Source organism: Arvicanthis niloticus, chromosome 4, assembly GCF_011762505.2.
Source record: "Arvicanthis niloticus isolate mArvNil1 chromosome 4, mArvNil1.pat.X, whole genome shotgun sequence".
Lineage (NCBI taxonomy): Eukaryota > Metazoa > Chordata > Mammalia > Rodentia > Muridae > Arvicanthis > Arvicanthis niloticus.
Genome location: NC_047661.1, coordinates 113,316,156 through 113,339,431, shown reverse-complemented (window position 1 = coordinate 113,339,431; position 23,276 = coordinate 113,316,156). Strand labels below are relative to the sequence as shown.

The 23,276-nt window shown below is 40.5% G+C and overlaps 1 protein-coding gene across 2 annotated transcripts in view; it reads right to left on the bottom strand.

Moving 5' to 3' along the window:
* Ppp3ca (protein phosphatase 3 catalytic subunit alpha) overlaps window positions 1–23,276 on the bottom strand; it is a 275,444-nt gene that overhangs the window by 8,254 nt on the left and 243,914 nt on the right. For both annotated transcript variants that reach the window (XM_034499495.2, XM_034499496.2), the window contains exon 11: window positions 7,088–7,172. In XM_034499495.2, coding sequence (XP_034355386.1) covers window positions 7,088–7,172 — 85 coding nt within the window. The remainder of the gene's footprint in view (window positions 1–7,087; window positions 7,173–23,276) is intronic.

Genomic DNA, 23,276 nt, shown 5'->3' with positions numbered 1-23,276 from the left:
GCAGCACAAATATATGCAGAAACCTGCTTTATAGTAAAGGACTCAGCACAGCCTATGAAACCCATCTATTCAGGAATTTTTTTTCTGGGGGAAATGGAAGGACCACGTGTCACATGACAGACATAGTGATGGCAACTGCTAACCATAAGCAGTTGGTAACATGTCTGAGCTTTTCTTTTTCATCTTCTTTCTTCAGATTTGTTTACATGAAATTCTTCCAATAGTCATACGACCCTGTTTTAAAATTATTGTGATTCATTTTTCCAATTATCCCTATCATCTAGCAATCACTTTTGACACGTTAACAAACTCAATAATTAAAAACCAACTATGAAATAGGAATAGCTTATTATCTTTCTATGCAGCAGATCTTGTAATGCTACATGTGCAGGGAAAAGTTTATAATACATGTAATACACACACACACACACACAGGCACGCGCACACACTTGAGCAGAACCCCCCCCACACACACACAGAGGCATGCACGAGCACACAAGCACATACACACACATACACACAAACACACACACACACACACACACACACACACACAGAGGCATGTGCACACACTTGAGCAGAACCCCCCCCCACACACACAGAGGCATGCATGAGCACACAAGCACACACACATACACACAGTGCCCAGTAGCCACAACTACCACCAAAAGTTTTATGAGGATTTCTAGCATGACTAAAAAGGAATGTCTTCCTAGATCTGTTCCTTTCTTCAGTTCAGGAACTGGGATTCCTTGGTTCAGTTGCCCCAACTCAAGGTCATTGTGTAGCTACATTTGTTTTCCCATTGTACAGCAACTTCACTGAAGCCACTTGATGTCTCTACCCCTAAATACACCCTTTATCTCAGTGCTTCTCTTAAAAGTTCACACACCCAACCTCAGTACCTATGTGCAGTGGTGTGAGGAATATACAGCATCCACCCCAGTCAACATCACAACGTTTACCATTCCCCAGAGCATCCTGGTACCCACTAGCCATTACTCTCTCCTATGACAACCTTGTAGAAGGCCATTCTTCTCCATCTTTCACAGGTCTGCCCTTTCTGCCCATAGGTATTTTCAGACAAGAAGGCAAACATTTAATAGTAATGCCATTTCTGTTGCTCCTTGATGCAAAATTACCTGACGCCCTCTCCATCAAGGGTGCAGGTAAAATCTTTACAAGTCTAAAAGGGACCAAAAAAGAACAGCTCCTCCATGTACACGCCTCCCTTTCAACCCAGCATTAGACTACCCTTGCCACCAGGGTCCTTCATGTAGCACACCTTATTCCAGGGGACCGCCCCTAGTCATCCTCTTCTCAGGACTGTGTGTGTATCTCCTTCTCTCTGCCATCAAATGACTCTTTAAGTTGCCCCTTCTAATGTTACTCCAGATAACACTTTCCACAAGTCATGCATCACCTTACCTGTTTGATTGCTTATTTTTGGTCTGCAATGACCACTTCTCTACTGGCCAAGCTTTCTGAGGACAGGACTTTGTTTCCGCTTTGACTGCTCTAACACCACAGTACATACATTCGATCAACACCATGCATGCAGTCCACACACAGCACGTATTTGTGGGAAGGAGATTTTAAAAAAAAAAAACCATTGAAAGGAGAATGGCAGTTCTGATCTACAGTTTCGGTTCCCAGCTCATTAACTGCAGAGTTTACTCATGAATATTAGGACTGAGTCAGCCAATTAATCACTGTTTACATTCACGTGGGAATTGCAGCCTTTTCATGGTTCTCGAGTCAAACTACTAGGTCATGTAAAAAAGGAATACACTGAATACTAATAATGCAGATTTGGAAAACTCAGAAGTACGTCTACAAAAATGAATACAGCTCTGCTTCATATTCATATTCAAAGTCAGGTTTTAACCTCAGGACTGGCATATATTTCTATTTACCAAATAAATCCTGGCATCACATCCCATTTTAAAAGCAGGACTGCTCAAATAAAATGAACAATCGGTGCCAACAATGACCAGTAAGCATTTGGTTGCTATTATTTTTATTTTATTTTATTTAGATTTATTTACTTTATCTATGTGAGTATACTGTCACTATCTTCAGACACACCTACTAGGAGAGGGCATCCAATCCCATTACAGACAGTTATAAGCCACCATGTGGTTGCTGGGAACTGAACTCAGGACCTCTGGAAGTGCAGTCAGTGCTCTTAACTGCTGAGCCATCTCTCCAGCCCTGGTTGCTAGCATTTTAATGACAGGATGACAGGTTTTGTTGTTTTTGTTGTTCTTCTTATTGTTGTTGTTGGTGGTGGTAGTGTGTGTGTGTGTGTGTATGTGTGTATGTGTGTGTGTGTGTGTGTGTGTACAAAGTAATTTTTAAATTCTCAAAATTCTGTTATTGTACTAAAGATACTGAGCCTCTTTCTTTATTTTGGACACTTCTGCCCCATCCCACCGCCACCCTTTGAAAACAGTTGATGCCAGGAAAATCTCTCAGGCACACTGTTGATCAAGACACTTTTCACTGTTGGGGTTTCAGTTTCCCTCCTCTAACCGATCACATTTACAGTGGTAGGGACTAAATCATGAACAATGTAAAAATCCTGACAGAATGGCTGTCTGCCTGCTGCCTTCTCTCATTTGCCTCACTTCCTTCATTCCACTCACTTCCTCCTTCCTGTGGTTCTGACTCCCACTCTTGCTTCACCATAAGAGTCTCTCCACTCTGAAGTCCACTCATCTCTCCAGAGTTCTCAGGGAAACTGTTTTCTTCAGTGGTTCTCACTGAGGAGTGTGACCTTCTCAACAGTCTCCTTGTATCACATTCATCCTGTTCATTGTAGAGGTGCCCTTCTCAGTCCCTCGATGGACCTTTCCCTCCTCCCTCTAGCCCTAGCTACCGACAGCTTTCAACTTCAGGAAACATGGAGCGTATAAATCAAACAGCATGCTTTCAAATCATGTGCCAATTTTCCAGGATGGAGTATGAAAGATTAGGCTGTGAGTACCTCCTAAATCGTACATTGATCATATGCTGAATTAGGAAGCTGGGATTATTTGCATTTATGTTTCTTTTATGGTGGTTTCTGGAACATTTAAAGAGATGGACATGTCTCATGTTGTGTTTCTATTAGAAGATGATGTTTGGAAGTTTTGTTGGATTCCTTCTCAGACATTGCATGCTCTCTGTCAGTAAGACCACACATTTATGTTATTGCTCACATCCCTCTCTGCACTTCTGACTTTTGTTTCTCTCAGATGCTCCAGGATGGGATTTCTAACTGCCTCAACATAAATCTGCCAGGTGCAGTCCCTGCAGCCTTCCCAAGAAATGTTTGATCTTTGGAGAAATATTCATTCTTTCCCAGCCAATAGCATCCTATTGGGCACATGGAGCTATGGCTCTGTAGACTTTCAAAATGGTTTCTTCCTTATCACTTATTGCATAGGTAAAGGTTCTTGTAGAAAAGAATGGAATCTAGGCCAGCTGATCTCACCAGTGCAGAACCATCAGAGTGTATTAGAGAGAACACAGTTCCAGAAAAATGTGCTAAAAATCTCCTACCAGGGTGACTCTTGTCACCCACCCCATGAGCTGGCCTTGGCTTACAAAGTGTTGCAACCCATGTTCTGGGTCAAATCTAAGCTCACAGTAACACTATACAGTTACCCAAAAGCCAAATTAGGGCCACTGCTGGCATCTCATCTAAACCTGACAGAGCAGTTGCTTCTATTCCTGTTGTGTCTGCATGCTGCTTGTTTTGAAGCAGGCTGTCTATCCTATTTGTGATTTGCAGATCGCAGGTGACTTGCCTGCACATCCGCTGCAAGGGGTATTTATTTTTGGTTTTTAAAGACAGGGTTTCTCTATGTAGCTCTGGCTATCCTGAAACTTGCCTTATAGATGAAGCTGGTCTTTGCTTCCAGAGTGCTGGGACTAAAGGTATGTGCCACCATTCCTGGCTATCAAGGGGTATTAAAAGACTGTTTTCTGATTCTCCTATCATGGTGCATGTTGGTGCATGGTGTGTGGTATGCATCCATTTCTCTACCTGAGAAATCTGTGTCATCATCCAAGATCAATGCTGCTGCTTCCTGACTTACAAACTGTAAGTGTCTTCACATCCTTGTATTCACATCCTTCCTTTGCATGCCTCATCCAAGAGCCTGCTCCAGCCTTTTGCCTGCATCACTTCAGAGCCTCTTAAACATTCTTCCTTCTAACAAGTTAGCTCAGTAGCCAATCCAGTCATTAGCATCTATATCTAAGGAACATGTTGGAGCATGCCTCCCATCCCATGAAAATCATTCCAGGACTCTTCCTTGCCATACACAGAAGAATTAGACACTTTATCCTAGTGTTCAAGGACCTTGAGGATATAGATGAGTTGTTTCTCTCTGCTTCAGGTTTTACCAAATTGCTCACCTTAATGCCTTTTACTACTCAGTGTCTTCACATACCTGCAATTCATCACCAGATTGCTGGCCTTACTTGCATCTGTTCTATCCCACATTATCGTTTTGAGTAAGACATTAGTGTTGCTTTTCCACTGACTGCAGTTTGCTAGGTGGATTATTGCTAAACGTGTATAATATGAGGATAAGATCCAGCATTGAGCTTGCACCTCAAACAGATCCCGTTGGCACTGGTCCTAGGACCCCAAGACTTATCCTTATGACTTTGAATGACTACGTCATGATTTCTTCACTACATCTCTTCACAGCTGTGGTCCTACCCATCCACCCACCTAACCTACTCCTCCGCTGACAGTCTCATGAAGAGTAATCCACCTAGGAAACATAAAGGTTCCTTCTGTTGAATGTCACATTGAACATCTGCTCACATATACAGCACATGTTTCACAGCCTTACAATAGTTTATATGTCTGCCATTCCAGTTCAGCTATGTTAACTGCCTCACTTGAATTCCACTTTAGACTGAATGCTCAACCCGGCCTACCAAACGTACTTTACTTTTGTGTGGATTCGACTCCTGTCTCTTACATGAGGCCCACAGATGCTTTTAAAATGGGACTTCAATGAAATGCATCTTGCTTTTGCTTCCTACTGACATGTGCCAACTTGAGCTAGAGATCACCCTTAGTTCACCTGTGTGTCATATTAGACAACAGCAGTCATGGGCCTGGAGGAAACTTCCAGACCTTTGCGATGGACTGGATTCCATCCACAACATGGATACATAGATTCTTCCACCTTTATGTGGTTTAAAAACTCAAATAATGATAATGATAATAATAAACATTTTATGTCTACATTGAGGCTCCTCCTGTATTTTCTTTGTTTTTATCTATGTACTTTTATATGAAAATCCTTGGTATTTTTATTTCTCCTAGTGACTTCTGTTAGACAAAGAGTATAGTTTGGTAAGTATAAGGATAATACATGTGCAAACGTTCATGACTGAGGTACCCACTCAACACAGGATTTTTAGAAAATTGCTTATCTCCTACAGGCCAGTTGTTTAACCATACAGGACTTCCTGGAGGGCTTCAGAACTGCCCATCCTACTTCTACATAAGGGTCTTTGCACATGATATCTTCTTTGCTTTGAACTCTCTTAGTGCATTTCTTCATGAAGGCGATGCATATCTGCTCAGATGACATCTCTCATGACTCTTTGGTGCCCTCATTAAATGCCATATTAATAACATGGTCGCCCTCATGTGCTTGGTTATTCTTTGTGGTGCATACTTAGATTTAGTTTGATGCTGTTTACTCACTGCAAAAGTAAGCGATTCTCAAGAGTCTTGGAAGAATACTTGGAAGACTCAGAGCTTTGTTCACTAAGTTGCAGGAGTGATTCTGTTCACTTCTACCTTCAATGTGACTTTTTATAAGGGCTCTAGCTCCTTCAGAGTTGCTGTTGACTTGGAGTGTCCTTGTGAAAGGATGGGGATGCTTCTCATCCTTTTCATGGGTACCTACTTTCAGCACCAAGTCACTTAGTGACTCTTCAGTGACTTTACCAAGAGTAACAGCAATGGCAGGCAGAAAAACAAACAACGAACTGGCAAAGCCCCCTAAAGAGAAAGAACTAAAAGCTGGGAGAGAGTTCAGTAGATAGAACATTTGCTGTGCAAGTAAGAATGGAGTTCTCAGCACCTTGAAGGCAGAGGTGGGACAAGCTGGCTAGCTACACTAGCTGCAATGGGTGAGTGAACTCCCACAGGGTTCAGCAAGATACCCTGTGTCAATAAATAGAAGAGAGAGTGATTGAGTAAGATGTCTGAAGTCAATTTCAAGCTTCTAATTGCAGGGAAATAGAGATAGAGGAAGACAGAGTGTGGAGGGAGGGAGAGGAAAAGGGAGGAAGCCGGGAGAGAAGAGATAGGAGAGCGGAATGGGGAAAGAGAGACAGATATGAATTACAGCAGTCATTTGTCAAATGTATGCAGTCATATTACTCCTAAAGCATTTGTATCTATCCACATTAACGTGTATGGTCAGGAATGGACAACACTTGTATAAAAACTACACCATACTGAAAAGTGGTCTTTGAAGAAATATATAGTTACTGTGCATTATCTAGAAGTCGATAAAGTAAGGTGCAGGAAGTCTCTTCCATCAACTCTTTGCTTTCAAACCACATGTTTAATAACATCAATAAGATGATTCACGATCCTCTAAAAAGCAAACAAAGTTTCCTATAGGAAACTACTACAGAAGATGCCTTTTGTATCGCATACATGAGTCAATCAGATTCACACAAACAGATGTATGGTTAATATTCATTTCCTCAAAAGCTAGTGAAATGCACCCTATAAATTCATCATTTCCCCCAAAGCCAGAGCACAAACTAAAATGGGATCCTAATCACTTTCCTTATAAAATGTTTTAAATCCTGCAGCAACCCAGGGGATAAAATGGCTCACAATCCACTTACCTACCTTTTCTTCATGGAACTGATTTAGTAGATTGAAGGCAAATAAAATGCAGATGAGTTGACAATTTCCATTTAAACAGATAAACAAGACAAGGATCACAAACCTTGCAGGGTAAAACATTTCAACTATTGGAGGGTTAAGGCAGCCACTATGAGGCATACAATAATATTCCAAACAGAAGGGGAGGAAAGATGAGCCCACCTGAGAACTGAGAACACTCTGGCCATTTTGCCTATTGCTCGGATCTTGTTCCTGATGACCTCCTTCCGGGCTGCAGCCGTGGCTCCTGTATTTCAAAACAGACCCCAGCCGTCAGTGATGTTTTATCTGCCCACAATTACTTTACAACTCTAGCAGTTAACGGTTATGATATGTTTTGTTTTGATTTTGCTGCCCTTTGGCTATCTTTGAATTGAATCCCAACATCTGTACTTTGGACAACTGAAAACCAAGTTATGATCCTCAAGACAAAAAGGAACTGCTGCGAATTCCCAGGGGTGGTCCCCAGGTGAGGCGATCACAGAGTAGAGACCACTAGAAGGTTTGCTTTCTCCTCTAGTTTCTGAGTTTCAGTTCTCTGCTGAGATAGAAGATGGTGTATTGGTGTTGTCTTCTCTCTATCTCCAAGTTGAAAGATGCCTTTGGGAAACTATTAGGCTCTCAAAAATTCTCACTAAACTTAACAGACCAGTGCTCCTGCTCACTCCATACTTTCTGAAAGAACATTTGTGCTCTTTACTGCTCACAAACCCATCTTGTACCCCTAGGCATTCAATCACCATGGGTTTTGAAAGAAAATGTGGAAAACTGAATTGAACTTATGAACAAAGGTATAAATGATAATAAAAATCTATGCATGGATCCAGTGTTGGAGACATGGCTTAGTGCTTAAGGGCACTAGTTTTCAGTGGGCCTGGGTTTGTTTCCCAGTACCCACATGTTGGTTCACAATCATTTCTAACTCCAGACTCAGGGGATCTGGTGCCCTCTTCTGGTCTCTCTGGGTACCACCACATACCTGGTGCACATACATATATATATAGGTAAACACTCATATACATAAAATAACATAAATAGGTTTAAATTTTTTCCTAAGTGATACATGGGTCTGTCTAGGGGTGTTTTACAACTTCTAGAATTTTATAAATGAATGAAAAAATTTTACTTAATAACTGCTACTATGAGCTTTTTAAAAATATTCTTAAAATATTCTTTAAAAATATTTTATTATATTGTATGACTTTTAACAAATTTAGTTTATTTGTTAATTCTCAAAATGTAAAACTCAGAAAACCACCTTTCTTATTAAGATTTTTTTTTTAATTTTTGCTGAACCTACATCCTTGTAAATGCTCAACAAGCACTGACTGCACTGACCCCTGAGGTACAGCTATGGCCACTCTTAAGATCATAATCCATAAAAAGAAAAAAAAAACCTAGGAAAAAATAACTGGAATGGTTGTCACTGTCAATGTGACTGGATAGAGCAGTGCCTGGAAGCTCAGGACATTGAGGAACTACAGGGGAAAGTGAGCAAGCTAATGCTGGCACTCCGTCTCTCTCTTCCTGTGAGCTGTTCACCCAGCATGCCCCCTCTGCCAAAACTAACCATGAGCTCAAGATACTTCTTAAGCTGTTTACTCATAAATCTTGTCACATGGGTTTACAGGAAGTCTAACATTGTTTTTAAAATATACTGTTTATACACACACACACACAGACACACACACACACACACATAGACAATTATACTCCTTCAACTCCTGCTAAGATCAGATGCATTCTTAATTTGAAAGAGGAGTTTGAGCTCCTAAGATTTGCTGATATCAGACCTAACAGATATGTAAAATATAGCTTTTGTTCTCTTATCTCATAATAAGGGCAAACTTTTTGAAGAAAATACTTGGATAAAGTATTTGGGTAATTTGGAATCATTCTCATTGTTTGTTAAGAGCCAAGCAACTGCCCTTCACCTGAACATTTCTTCAAGAAGAAAAATATCTTTGACAGCTTGGGTGATATTGAAACGGCTGTAGAAAAGCTGGGTTTGTTTTGTTTTTTAATTCCAAGTAAAAACAGAAAGAAGCTTCTTCTATGTGGTTAATCTTCAGCGGTGATGCTTATGTATATTTAAATCATACATCCATGGGAATCTCCAGGCGATGGGTACCAGTCCATGAGCTAGCCCACATTTTTGCCTATTTCTTTCTCTCTTGTGGAGACCATACCATGGAGATTACTCCCACATGTTAATGGGCAAGGTTGCTATTTCTAGCTATTCTGCCTGCCACTGAATGAAGCAAGTTCAAATGCCCACAGAAAAAAACTATTCTCCAATGCAATTCCTGGTAACGAAGAGCCATGAGATTCCACTCATTAAGAATTCCTTAGCCTGAACACCAGAGAAGAAAACACAGTGCATGACGTCTGGCTCAAGCCTTATTCTAGATTCTGATAGTATTGGTGATTCAGACTGTCTGGCACATCAAAATTTTGCTCAAGAGATCAAGGAAGAGAGAGAAATCACTGTTTTTAGATCACTGGTGATTAATGACCAAGACTACTAAGGGATATTTGATACCACCACCACCACCATCATCATCATCATCATCATCCTAAGTGAGATAGAAGTGGCCTCTGCAGGTGAGCTCCCTACTTGCTTTGTCAATCTTTGTCTTTGGTTCTGATTTCAGTCTATCCTCCAGTCCCTCCTATCTACCACTGACCAGTTTTCTCAGAGGTCATGATGTGCTGGGCAAGGGAAGAGACTCTGACCCTTCCAGCATCCAATCTGGCCAGATCCTGAAACTAATCCACAGACACACAGGACGGAAAGTGTGGAAGTGCTCCAACATGGGCGGCTATATTTAGAAATGCAAACAAGAGAAGTAGCGAGGAGTGGTTAAAATTCTAGGACTACAGCTGCACATCTTTATGAGAAGCGAGAAGGGTCAAACGTAAAATAAGATGAGTGAAAAATACACAAGAATGAGCTCACAGAAAAAAACCCTCCAGTAAAGGACTTGTAAAAGCCATAGCCAGAGCCATGGAAATGAAGCCTCTAAGCAGGGAAAGGAGGAAGATAAATTCCTTAGAACCATGCTGCCCAGCTCTCCATGGGCTGACCCGTAGAAGAATGCTCAGTATTCGGTTTCAGTTGTGAGTTGAGAATTCTGACAGTGCCAATCAATATGCTACTGGCTACATGTTCCTATCTAATGAATTTATCGCACAGTATGTAATAAATACTCTGCCACATATGCAGAGCCGTATCTCCTGATTAATGGTGAGCATGGAACTTTTCTTACTGAAAACTTCTCTTTAGAAATTCTTTAATGCCACAGAAATCTTTTCATTCTTTTCATAAAACTAGACTATATTTACTCAAAAAACTCAAATAAGTTTACCAAGAAGCTCCAAGAAGAGACAGACTACATTTTATCTTCTCCCCCAGACACGGTATTTTCTCTACCTCAGCCTGGCCTCACACTGTAGCCCAGGCTGGTCTAAAGCTCAGTACCATCTTCCTGACTCTGCTTCAAAGGTTTTGGTATGATAATCCATCATATCTGCCAAGACCCATCTATAAACATTTTTCTGTTAAGACTCGTCTTTAAACATTTTCCCCTGGTGATAACATTAGACATTTTTCCATCACTCAAAGTCTTAAATTCATATCATGTGATTGCAACTTCATAAAATATAAAATATCACAACAAATGAGTGTCCATGAATGCCATGGATTCTCATTAGACTTGATAGAAGTAAGCCACTACAGGATAGTTACCACATGCACGACCTTAGAGTTAGCATAGCACTCCTGGTGCACAGCCCATTATACGTTGTCTCAACCCATAACTTGGCAGGAAGGTCAGCAGAATAAATGCGTGCATCCTAGACTCTTTTTTTTTTGTCACATACAAATATAATATATTAAACCTTCTTGCTACGACTTTGCCTTGGTTGTGGTAATATGCTATGGTTATATAGGTGAGGAAGATACATAAAATACCTTTTATGTAAAAACTATGCTAATTTTCACAGAAAAAAAACTATAATCTCCTATTGCAATTTGGAACTCCCAAACTTAAGGGATTATTTCATGAGCTAAGAAGATAGTAATTTCAAAGTAAAATTTCACTTTATGCTTCTATTCTAAGACTTATTATTTTTTTCTTGCTTCTTTTTTCATCTTTGAAGTTCTTATATGTCTGGGCATCATTCTAACATTTCTGGACTCAAGCCACCCTGCACTCTATTTTCTTCAAAGGTGGGGAAGCCAATATACAGACTAAAGCAATCTAAAGATTTCCTTATACAGTGTCCTTCCTGCCTTTCATGACCTACCCTCTCCCCTCAGGACTCCTGAAAAAAGGTATCTGTGCCAAGTGGCCTGCTGAGTACATGCCACCACCTCCACAGGATGGATTTCAGCCTGGGACAGTGCTGCAAACATCACTACAGGGGACTGGGGAGTGCCAGGATGAAGAGGTTCTAACCACACTGAGTACCTGCCTTGTAAGAGATGTTGACCTTGTCGCTTGGGTCACAGTTAACATGGTGGCTTCTGCTAATGCTACAAACACAGGTAAGCCAAACCCAGCTGTTAGGAAGACAGCTCTCTCTCTCTAAATCACCCACCTGTCACATGTGCCTTCACTAACAGCCTGCTGTGTTAGCACCAGAAGGATGAATATGGCACAGTCTCTCCTTGGGGACCCTGGTAAGCACGATCACAGACGGTGGCAAAACCAGCAGAAGTGGCTACAATGTGTTAGAGCTCACAGGGGCCAGCTGGCATGAGGACACTGAACAGGGCTCTTAGTTCTCTATCTCCAGATTTCAAAGAGGCACCTTGAAAGCAGCCACAACCGCTAGCTTATGCTGTGGAAACCTGCACATGATACAAACCCTGGAGGAAAGGTTGTTAAACATTTCACAGCACATTACTGCTGTTCCAAAATGGTAATGCTTAATAGTTGAAAGTAACTGTCGGAAGATCAGGATGCATCTTAGGGAAGGCCAGGTAAGGAGGGGAATAGGGTGAGCGATAGAGGGAGCATTCCCTATAGTTTTCAAATGTTTGTGCGACAACCACTAACAAATGTTCAGAAAATGCCGGTGTCTAGACATCCAGCAAGGATGGAGTCTAGATACTCTGGGGGTCGGTCAGGCTGTGTGAGAAGAGGAGGCAGGATGAGCACTGAGAAGGCTCCAACAATGGAATACATGTAGATAACAATGTCAGGCCCTATCACAGACAGAATAAACACAAAGAAAAGCTGCTTTGCCAGAAATTGAGGAAGCAAAAAAATGCCTGTGTCTAGGATGGGTTGGTATCTGTATCAAGTAAGTGTTAACTGTGGAAAAGAAGTGATGGCCACACGGCTATGAGCTACACAGTTCTTTCAAGTCTCCAATAAATACTGGAATATTTTTGTAATAAATGTGATGAAACTATGCTTGGAAGGAACTTGGTTTTGAGAGACAGGCGGAAGGACAAGTTTGGGAGCTGTGGTGTCTATGTCCTGACCTTCTTCATGTGACTTGGAGGCATGTGCTGGCTCAAGAAGGCAGAGAATAGTAGTTCTCCCTGGCATTGCATTCTCTACCTTCCTCTAACACATGCAACCGAAGACTGATCACAAAGATGTTGTCTTAAAAGTGCAAGCAATCGGATCCTTAGTAGGTAAGCACAACTTTACAATGTTAAGTAATGAACTTAACTATTTTTGTGGAAACTTTGTAGTGATGCCTTATAAACAGAAATATTTTCATTTTAGCCTTTGAGGGGAAAAAAGATCAGCCTTTAAACATTATTATTATGGGCTGGAAAGAGTTCAGTGTTATGAGCACATCGTGGACTTATAGTGGACGTAAGTTTGGTTTCCACACCATATTGGGCAGCTCATATCTGCCTGTAACTCCAGCTACAGGGTAATCAGTGACCTCTTCTCTCCTCTCTGGGTACCTGATTGCACACATACACAATTAAAAATAAAATAAGGTTACATCTTAATTTTTAATGGAAACGCACTGCGAATCTCCACTACTTCATCTACTGGCTTTAAATCTTTCCTATTGTTTAGGTTTCCTTTCTTATAGGATTTTGAAATAATTCAAATGTGTGTACAACATGTGTGCTTTTGAAAAATGCCTTGCCTAATGTTATGTCAAACACAACAAACTTCTTAAAGGACAGGGCTTTTTTTCCCCCTTTATGTTTGTTGGTAAACTTTATACATTTCTTTAAATCTTTAATTCATATTCAAAGATAACATATACATTTACTCTTTATCACCTTTCCAGGTTTGTTAAATTTAACAAATTCATCACTTTGGGAAACTGTAAGGTCACCTGACTCACCGTCAGACTACTAGTAAGCAGAATTCAGAGATACCTTCAGATTTTACTTTTAGCCAAATATAGCAATAACTGAATCTGAGTAAGGCTACTTATAGTGTGTAAATAAAATATGAATTATTTCAACTGTTAGATTAAAAATGTAGCTTACTTTGATGGGAAAGAGAACATGAGAGCAGATGCATGTAGAAATCTGACATAACTGGACTTTACAGTTACTTACAGATGACCATGACACTTATGAATATGCACAGTGCCTCACTTGAATACATGCCCCACCTTTGTGGTGTGCCATCCCTAAGCCTTGTCTCCTTTGACCTTTCATTCTTGACCCAGCTCAACAACAGCAAGCATGAGCTCCTACTTTACAGAGGACTGGCATGCTTTCCAGGTTACTCTGGGCCAACAGCTGCAATGGATGGGTGCTCCACACACTATGCCGCTGTGATCCAGAATCCCAGGCTCTGGGAAGGAACCACAGTGCTGTGTAGCTGTCCTTATTCTGATAGAAGTGCTTCAAAAACAGTAGCTGCCAAACAATATTCCCCAAGGACCACCATTCTCCTTTCCAAGGGTAACTAGCTGGAAGAACCACAATATTGTAAACATAATCACTTTTAAATGTCATGGCTGTATCACTGTTGCCAATGGCATATTTAATATTAGCAATTTAATTCCCAGTGTCATCCATTTTTTAAAAAGTTCATGAACAAGAACATCATTGGTATTTTATGCACCATATTCCTCTCCATCTCTGATGCTGTATTTCTATTTCAACTTACTTAATCTTAGCTCATTATAGACTTTACATTTTTTTTAAGGTTTTAAATTTTTAGGACCTGTTTTTAAACATGTCCTAAATGTTCAAAAATTCTTTCAAAATGTCCATCGCAACTAAAACTGCCTCACACTTCAGCTGGACAACACAAACATATGATGCTTATGAATGTTTAATATGCATAGAAATAAACACTGCTTTAATATATCTCTGAAGGTTAGGGATGAGAAGGAAACAACATTAATTTGAGTAGGGAGATTTCTTTAATGGTCCCAGTGACTGGGCCCAGTGAGACCCCAAAGATTAGAATGGGAAAGAGCAAATGAGAAGAGATGGAAAGTTGTCATGAGGCCTCTAGGCCAGGCATGCTCTGAGACTTTTAGGACAGAGGATGTGAAGATGGGATCCCTTTAAAGTCTCCTTGCAATGTCTTTGGTGATGCAGGCAGAATAAATACTCCAGCCTGCAGACTGTCCTAGTGACAACTAGGTTACTCTCAGTTTCTGAAGTGACTGCTGTTGGAAGCTCTCTCCTTGGCAGACTATCCGTTCAGGATATGTACTCCCACCACCCAGGCAGGCTCAAAGGTTTCTCCAAGCACAGATTAGGTTTTTCCTTTGTACATAACTCTACTGTATAACCACATACAGTTGGAGCCTAATGCCTACCAACTCTAAGCTACAAATTCTATACTTTTTTTGGTAAGTATTGTAATTTAATGAAAATCTCGTGAGGTAACAGGTAACGACGGTGTGATATCTGGCGTAAGGCTGCTCTAATATCCCATTTGAAAGCCCCACGTTATCTTTTAAAATGTAAATTTAAAAACTACAAAACCCCATCTGACACGTAATAAATTTTAAGAAGGACAGAAGACACTGGTGTCCACCTGTCTGGTCATAAAACAAAAGTAAATTCTTTCCATGGGAAGCCTTAAAAAGGTATAAGTTTATGTGCCTGATGACCGACACTAGCTGTTCAGTTCCCATGCAGATAAAAGTCCTTCCCTTACAAACGCTGATTTGATTCTATGTACTGTTGTTCCCTGAGATGATGTGTTTAGGCTTCATGTGTGATCACTGAGCAGAATCACAGACCTGGACCACAGTTGTAATTCTCATTGGGGTGACAATGAAAGAATTTACAAACCTTCTATAAAATGCTCAAGGAATGAGCACATGATCCATGTGTGCCTCACTAAGCACCTTTAAGCTTCTCCACTTATCAATGAAGAAACTAAGAGCCTGCAAAGTTCTAACTGGGACAACCTCTTTGTCAAGGCAGACAAAATAATACACAAACAAAACAACATTAATTTTTTTTAAAACTGAAAACAGAAAATTAAAAAAAAAGAGTAATTGTCAAGTTAATAGGTAAGCTTATTTTCTAAGAATTAAGTAATTACCATGGCTGGGTAGCTCAAAAAACTGGATAGAGGTGAAGATGTAATGACTCTAGCAGGCCTTTATTATGAAGCTGATTAGGCATGCATGCTGTCCTGGTAAGTTTTTATTATCACATGACACAAATTGAGAAAAGATAGTTTCAATTGACAGATTCTTCAGGTCAGATTGCACTGTGGACAAGTCTTTTTGAACAGCCTTGATGGTTGGTTGATATGGGAAGGCCCAGCACAATGTGGACGGTGCTACTCCTAGGTAAGATGAGTTGTCTTAAGAAAGCTGAAGGAAGAAAGAAGTTGCTTGCTTAAAGCCTCCAGCAGGAAACCTATGGTACAGCTAAAGTTCCTTATCGTAGCACATTGTAGATTTACTTAAAGGAAGGAGGTAGAAGAATTAAGTAGTCTTTATTTTTATTTTACATAAAAGTCTATCAAATAAATACACATTCATGCAGGCAATTTTCAGCAAGTATATGTGCAGATACCAAGGTACCTGCTGAAACACTTAACTCAGAGCCTCTGCGAATGATAATTGCTCTAATGTGTTGATTGTAAAGAAAAGAATGCTTGCATTCTGTTCTTTCAACCGTGACATCTCTCTTTGTGACAATTCTTAGTACAATGAAAGACTGATTATGTGATCCTAGTGACTGTCAAGTAACTCAGTGATGGGGCCAGATCTGTGTTTGACACCATTTGGGCCCAAGCATGGACTCCAGACAGCAGTGAGTAACTCAAGGAGAATGTCAGTAGCCTGGTAAGCCCTCAGAACAAAGTGGAGCACACTAACAGATGCAGCGACTGAACACAAGCAAGAGCTCTTTTTCTAGAAAGTTCTGAAAACATGGGAGGCCAGTTACTCGTGAGCTAAAGATGAAACAGTAAGATGGAGTTTTCATAAGAGGACATAAATCATTTCATGGAAAAAGTTTGAAAATTATATTATTCAGGGTATTTATACAACTTTTTATTGTTGTTGTTTGTGTTTTGAGACAGGGTTTCTTTGTGTAGCCCTGGCTGTCCTAGAACTCACTCAATAGACAAGACTAGCCTCAAACTCACAGAGATCTATCACCTCTGCCCCCCACCCCCTGGTGCTGGGACTAAAGGTGTGCACCACCACCACCAGGCAGGTTTATACATATTTAAAGTTTAACCAATCCAGTGTACTAGAGGTAACATCATTCTCTGAGTGTATTTTGTATACTCTGGAACCATGAGAACAGTTCCAATCTCTTCAGTTATTCACCCAGTTATAGAATACATAAGGGCAAATACATTATTTGATATTACAGTTGAGACATTCCATATTTTATTTTCATTTGTTTCCAATCACTGCCATTTTTTGTTCTATCATAATAAAACCAACCTATTTGTTTCTTTTTCTTTTTGACATCAGTATAAAATTTTAACACTTCTTCTTTCCCTTTCCTTTCTTTCCTCCAAACCTCTTGACACAGCCCTTCACGCTGTATAGTCTGTGTCTAAAGCTACTGTCTTGAGAGTTCATTTTCTCCCATTCCGTTTGCAGTATCATGTGCAAACGCCTTCAAACAGCTGGCTCTGGCGCATTCCCGCACACTGCCTCTCGAGCTCCTGTCAGGGTTCCTCTGTCTCCCTCACTTGGTTGCATTTCTTTTGCTCACTATCTTTCAGAAGCATCAGTTTTAAGGACCAGCCCTCAAATTACCTCTTTTTAATTTTTCCTCCTCTGGAAGCAATTCTGGAGGCCTAGCTCCCTCACAATGCTCACACCATTGAGTCTGTCATCAGCCCAGATCTCTTGTTTGAAAGCCTTGTTTCTTTCTTTCTTACACTCTGTTGGGCACTTAGAGTTAATCTTGCCATTTTTCACTCCAACATGCAGTGAAGAGAAATCCTCCTCCTCAAATTGACTGGTTATGCCTACGTGCCATGCTTGCCGTGCCTTGGTTTGAACCATCACAATTAGCTTTCACTTCCAGTGCTACTTAGGCACAGCTCTGTGAAGTCAACAGAACCCGGAACAGTTTGAAATGCTTAGACGTTCTTTTGAATAGCTGCTTTTAAATTGTATTTTAACCTTTGTTCAGACCTAACCACTTCAATGGAGATAATTCACCGTGTTCCGAAATTACACCCTGTCCGGCCCTTCTGTGTGTTCATGCATGACTTCAGACCTCAGAGTTCTACCCTCATTATGGTAACTTGCTTTCAGACTATGCTTGAGTGTAGCCAGAAGGACAACCACACAGCCACCCCCCAGAGAGCTTTGTGTGCTTCTATCTGTTTTATATTTCTACATAAAGACTTGAGGCATTCTGGGCCATATGCCTGGTGCCTACACACAAAACGATGTGTTTGATTTCAACATTGTAAATTAAATACAATAAACAATTAAAAAATATTTTATGACCCCCAAACTGTCAGTTATTACAGGGCATATAAATTTCTTACCTATATTGCAAACCAAAAGGCTGTATACAAAAGAAAAAAAAAATGGGTAGCTTGGAAATAAAATAATCAGAGACACGAGAACAGTTTGGAGTGGGCAGACCCTCAGCATGAAGCAGAGGAGACATCAAGAGTAAAATTTTCAGGCTTAAATAATTCACCACTTTAGATTCTTAAAGTAAAAAATTACATCTAGATACTGTCAATACTTGCTGAAAATAATCTCTTGACTCTGGTGGTAAAACCTGAGTACTTAGGGTCCCCACATACATTTACAGGAGAGTAGCATGTCAAATGGTGTCATGTACAGGAGGTCAAGCACCTGTTATGGAAGGAACATAAGTACAGTTCTAGTAAAAATTCCTATAGCCAAGACCCTTTCAGGACTTCCCTAGCGTCCACTAAGATGCCACACTGGATTTTAAAGTCCCTAGCTTCACCTTTTACAAAGTTCTCTGTATGTGTGACATTTTAAAATGTGTGACATTTTAAAGCAAGACAAGATAATCTCACTCTGGAAATCTGTAATATTAGATACAAAGAATTACTTAGTAGTTCAAAGCCAAGCACATTTCTTTGCACACAGTTTAAATGGCTTCACCGAAGCTTAGGAAAATCTGGTCAGCTCCCATGGCTGACGACTTGCTTGTGGTCAGCATAGGATAGGAAAACGTGGATAAGAACGGGGTATCTATGTGTGGCTTTCCCTCTAGCTGAAAGCAGAGACAGAAATCCTAATTTAATATTGTCTTTCCAGGGCAGCCTGAAACTACGCTTGGCTTTAAATGCATTCCTTTTCTTATTCTTTCATACTTTCTTATGCTACAGGATTTCAATTTCACCTCTGCCTTTTCTTGTGAGCAAGGCTTGTCAAATATCACAGTCTCAAGCATAATTAGTATTTAAGGGGGAAAAAAAAAGTGACCTCAGAGTCTATGACTTTGAGGCCTAGAAGCAAATCCCAAATGAACAAGAGTGCCGTGCTCACCAATCTGTCACTAGCTTTCTGGTGCTTTCTGCCCTTCCAGCTTTCTTCCTCGTGCTAATGAACAAAACAGGCCTGGGTGGTGAAAACCCTTCATTTCTGGGAGCTTTCCCCCTCGTCAGGATCATTTACGAGTCCTTATTTAAAGCGGGTCTTCTCCATAAATGAGAAATAGCTACCAACCAAGAAGCACTGATTTGAGCTTCTTCTCTAAAATATCTGGGTGAAAAACAAAGCCTTAATTGAAAGCAGGCTCTCATTTTATCACCCAAAATGAGAAACGAAAAGGAAAAAGGGGCCACAGTACATATAAATTAGGGTCTCAGAAGACACCCCTCGGCAGTAAACTTTTTCTAAACTTTTCAAGACAACAACACACAGTTTGTGTTTTGCTCTCAACACTGAAAACAGAGCAAGACAAGACAAAACTAAGAAAACAAAACAGAACAGAACAAAACACCACAGGCCACAGCGATGGGCACAGCAGGCCTTTTTCAGGCGGGCTTGTTGTGAGGCAGAGGCCAAGGTGTGGCCAGAGACCTTTTGGTGTGGCCGCACACCCCTCAACTCTTTACACAATGAAACACTTATAACTTCCTAGAGAAGCTGATGCCTAAACAGGTGAATGAAAACCATCTCTTGCATCGCTTTTTTGTGGTGGGCCAGGAACAAGGTCTCTACAGGTGGCCCCCGGGCTGGCCTTGAACTCACAGTCCTGCTTCAGCTTCACAAGTGCTGCACTAATGTTTATGGGCAAAGGAATGTGTGAAATCCAACCTTATAAAATATTCTACATCATATTTAACAACACACACAAACACACATATATGTATATATGTATTTCTTCATTGTCCTGCTTCCTCCTTTTCTGCCTCTTACCCTTCTCTTTCTAGCTTTCTCTTTCTTTCTAGTCATGCTGATGCCAAGGAAGAGACTCAACAATGGTAATCTTAGGTCTTAGACATCTCAAGTATCAGAGAAGAGGCAAATGCATCAACTAGTCTGTATTTAGGCTCTTGCTTTACCAGCCATATAATTTTAGGCTTTACACTGACAGACTTTTCTTTGCTTCCTAAGTAAAAACAGAGACAACAATACTACATCCATCCAAAGGTTGTCTTTATGACTAAAGACAATAACAACAGCACAACAAACTGTCTAATAACCTTAAGACAAACCATACTTAACAGTTTTCTTGCTGTCCAAAATGATTAAATTAATGAAAGTGTTTATTCCATACCAGCAACTTAGAATGATGGATGACACTTTTAAGTGTCGGCTGCTGTCACACGGCATCATCATCACTAAATACTAAAGGGGATGTGACAGACCTGGAAGGCAATGTGGGGAATCCCTACTTGCTGAAGGCCTCAGAGACACTTAGAAGTCAAGCGGATATGACAGGAACATGAGCTGCAAACTCTTATTATTACCTCTGACTTTTTAGCTGCCACTGGATATGGGGCAGAATATTGAGAAGGGCTAGAAAAATCTCTCATCAGGAAGCAGCTCCCACCTAAAATAAGCAGCAGTTGAAGGAAGAGATTTAATTCAGCTCTTTGATGTCTGTAGCAAACAGACAAGAAGCCTGGTAGGAACTCAGGGTCAACCCTCAATGACAGGTTCCAAACTGGCGAAGACGGGGTGGGGTAGGAAATAGAACTGCAAGCTTTCCTACAGTTGGGGATGCTGCAAATAAAATAAACTCAAATATATGCTGCTCTATCCCAAAGAAATCACAGGATGTCCTGTAAGCTCTTATTTGAGCACTGCAGATATCTATGCATTTTAGAATCATGATCAAATAAATTGCTAGGTTTCACCTTGTTTGGCTAGTCCAAAATGGACAGTATGCAAAGTTGAACATATTTGCCACTAAACGTTTATCTCTGTGTATTGACCCCTTAATGGGGACATCTCTGAGATCTGAACTAAATTTCAGGCATACTCATAATATGAGATGAGAAGGTCGCATTTAGTTTCATGTCTTTCAGACTCGGGATCCAAAGACGTTTAATTCTCAAAGAGGACAGACCCTAAAACTACCATTCACCTGGGTAAGAGCTGCCCATCTTGTACAGATGCTAGAAGATGTTGGATGTTCTTTAACCATTTAATGTGTGAATTTCCATATTAACGTTCTGTTCCCACCCTCTATATGGAGACACTAAGGCACAAAAGGAGAAGAAAAGTTAAGCATTCTCAGGAAGGAATCAGCTTCTGTCAATTGAAATCAATTATGAATTGCAGAGAGCACCTTTCCTTATAGAATTTAATCTTCCTTGTTTAGTTCTCCTCAACTCTTTCTTAAATAAAAAATCTCTCTCTCTCTCTCTCTCTCTCTCTCTCTCTCTCTCTCTCTCTCCTTCTCTCCTCTCTCTTACATGTACTTGTTAATGTGTGCCACTGAAGGTGAAAGGCAGAGGTTAATGTCAGGTGTCTTTCTTGATCTCTCTTCACTTTTATTTTGAGGGTTAGCATCTCTCACAGACTCTGACACTCAGAGATTAGTGTATATTGGGTGGCCATTGTGCTTCAATGACTTGCCATTCTTCATAGCCCCAGAGCTGGCACCCTAGGTATGTGTCACCACCCCTATCTTTTAAGTGGGTGCTGGGAATCAGAATTTAGGTCTGCATGCTCACAAGTTAGCTTAGCTAACTTTTCCAGCCCCGAGGCACTTCTGGGAAACTTGAATATTGAGTTGCAAGGGAAACTTGGACCTACAATACCACCATTTGTTGTGGAGGCCCATCAGCCAGGGGGAATCTTCCCTTATGGCTGCTCCCAACTCTTCTTTCTGCCCCCATAATCACATCCATAGAAGAAATGCTGAAACACACCCATTGCCAGAGTATCCTCTGTAGTCTAAGGGAAAGAGATGGAAAATGTTGTACAAGGATTTAAAAAAAAAAAAAAAAAAAAAGAAGTAGAAAAGGCAGTCAAGAACTACCTGCTAAGCAGGGTATGTTGTGTCCAAGACATTAAGACAAATGGCATCCACCTTCTTCAAGTAGCTAGCAATGCTTTTCATTCCTTCTGTTCATCTCCAAACTTGTAACAATTTAATATGGTGAAATCAAGTGCTCTGACTATAAGCCAAGCATTTGAAAATGTATTAATGCTGCTTGAAAATGTGAAAGCACAGATCATGTAAGTTATGTGCATCTAGCAGAAGTGAATGAAATCAATAGATGATGCTGTTCTAAAAGGTATTAACTGATATGAAGGTTGACAGTGATGGAGCAGTGAAGGAATGTAAAGTTAGGTATCAATTCCACCTGGAAAGACCAGGCTGGGTCCCCGTTCCCCCCAGGTCAACTCTCTGCATGTGAGTTGGGCAATACTGCATTGGTCTGAACGACTCACCTTAAATTTTAGTGTTAGGATATGCTTCGAAAGGGAAAAAAAAATCTTCCAAGAATGGCTGAAATTAATTATTTTAAAGCAGAGTGTCTCACAAGCTATCTCTGCATGTAAGCGACTGAGAAAGAATGGGTAACCAGTTAGCAGCAGTGAGGCTGTGAAGCCCTGCTGGGTCAGCCTGTGAATCATAGCCACCTGTGACATCTTACAGGGCTGATACCGACCAGACGCTCAACAAATCATTTGCTATTAGAATGCATTAGGAGGCAATTGCAAACATGTGTTCTTAGTCTACACAAAGCATACTTTATAAATGTTGGCTGATGAACTTGGCTAATATGTCGATTTGTTTACTAGGAAGCTTACCGTATTAATGCTAATTAATATTAATTTTGAAAATATCTGCATTCAGAAGACAATATCCCAAATTATGGAATTTGTTATGGTAATTACTGAAGGAAAGTGAATAAGCTTACAAAACAAAGCTTTTCTGACTTTCTCCCATCCCTTCTGGTACCTTCCCTCTCGAAGCACCCAGATCTGGGATTTCTCTTCCACAAAACAAGCCCAAAAAGTTCTCCATCCACTTTGATGGCACCCAGCAAGCATTCTGAAGGGCTATGATAAATCTGGACAGACAGACTCCCTGACTTCTTCCTCAGCTGATTTCCTTCCATAACACCCCTTTGTCCGGCCACATTGTTGTAAATCTGACCATTATTTATCCAACAAGACCAAGAAAAAAATTAGATACTTGTTCTTAGCTTTCTAGGTGGTTTTCTCTGATAGCTCCTGTGCCACCTAATATTCTGTATCAAATTCTTTTGTGTACCTTCTTTTTGTTATGTGTGTATCAGCCAGAAGCTTTAGAATGGGTGGAAGAGGGTATCATATCTGGCTAACTTTACAATGAAAAAAAGGAAGGTAGGAAAAAGCAACATTGGAATAGTTTTTTTACTGATGTTTAAGATTCAGAATCATTGATTAGTATTCTTTAGTTAGTCCTGGCCATTTATGAAAATGTTATCTTTTAAGAGGTAACACCACCCACGGAAAAGTTAAC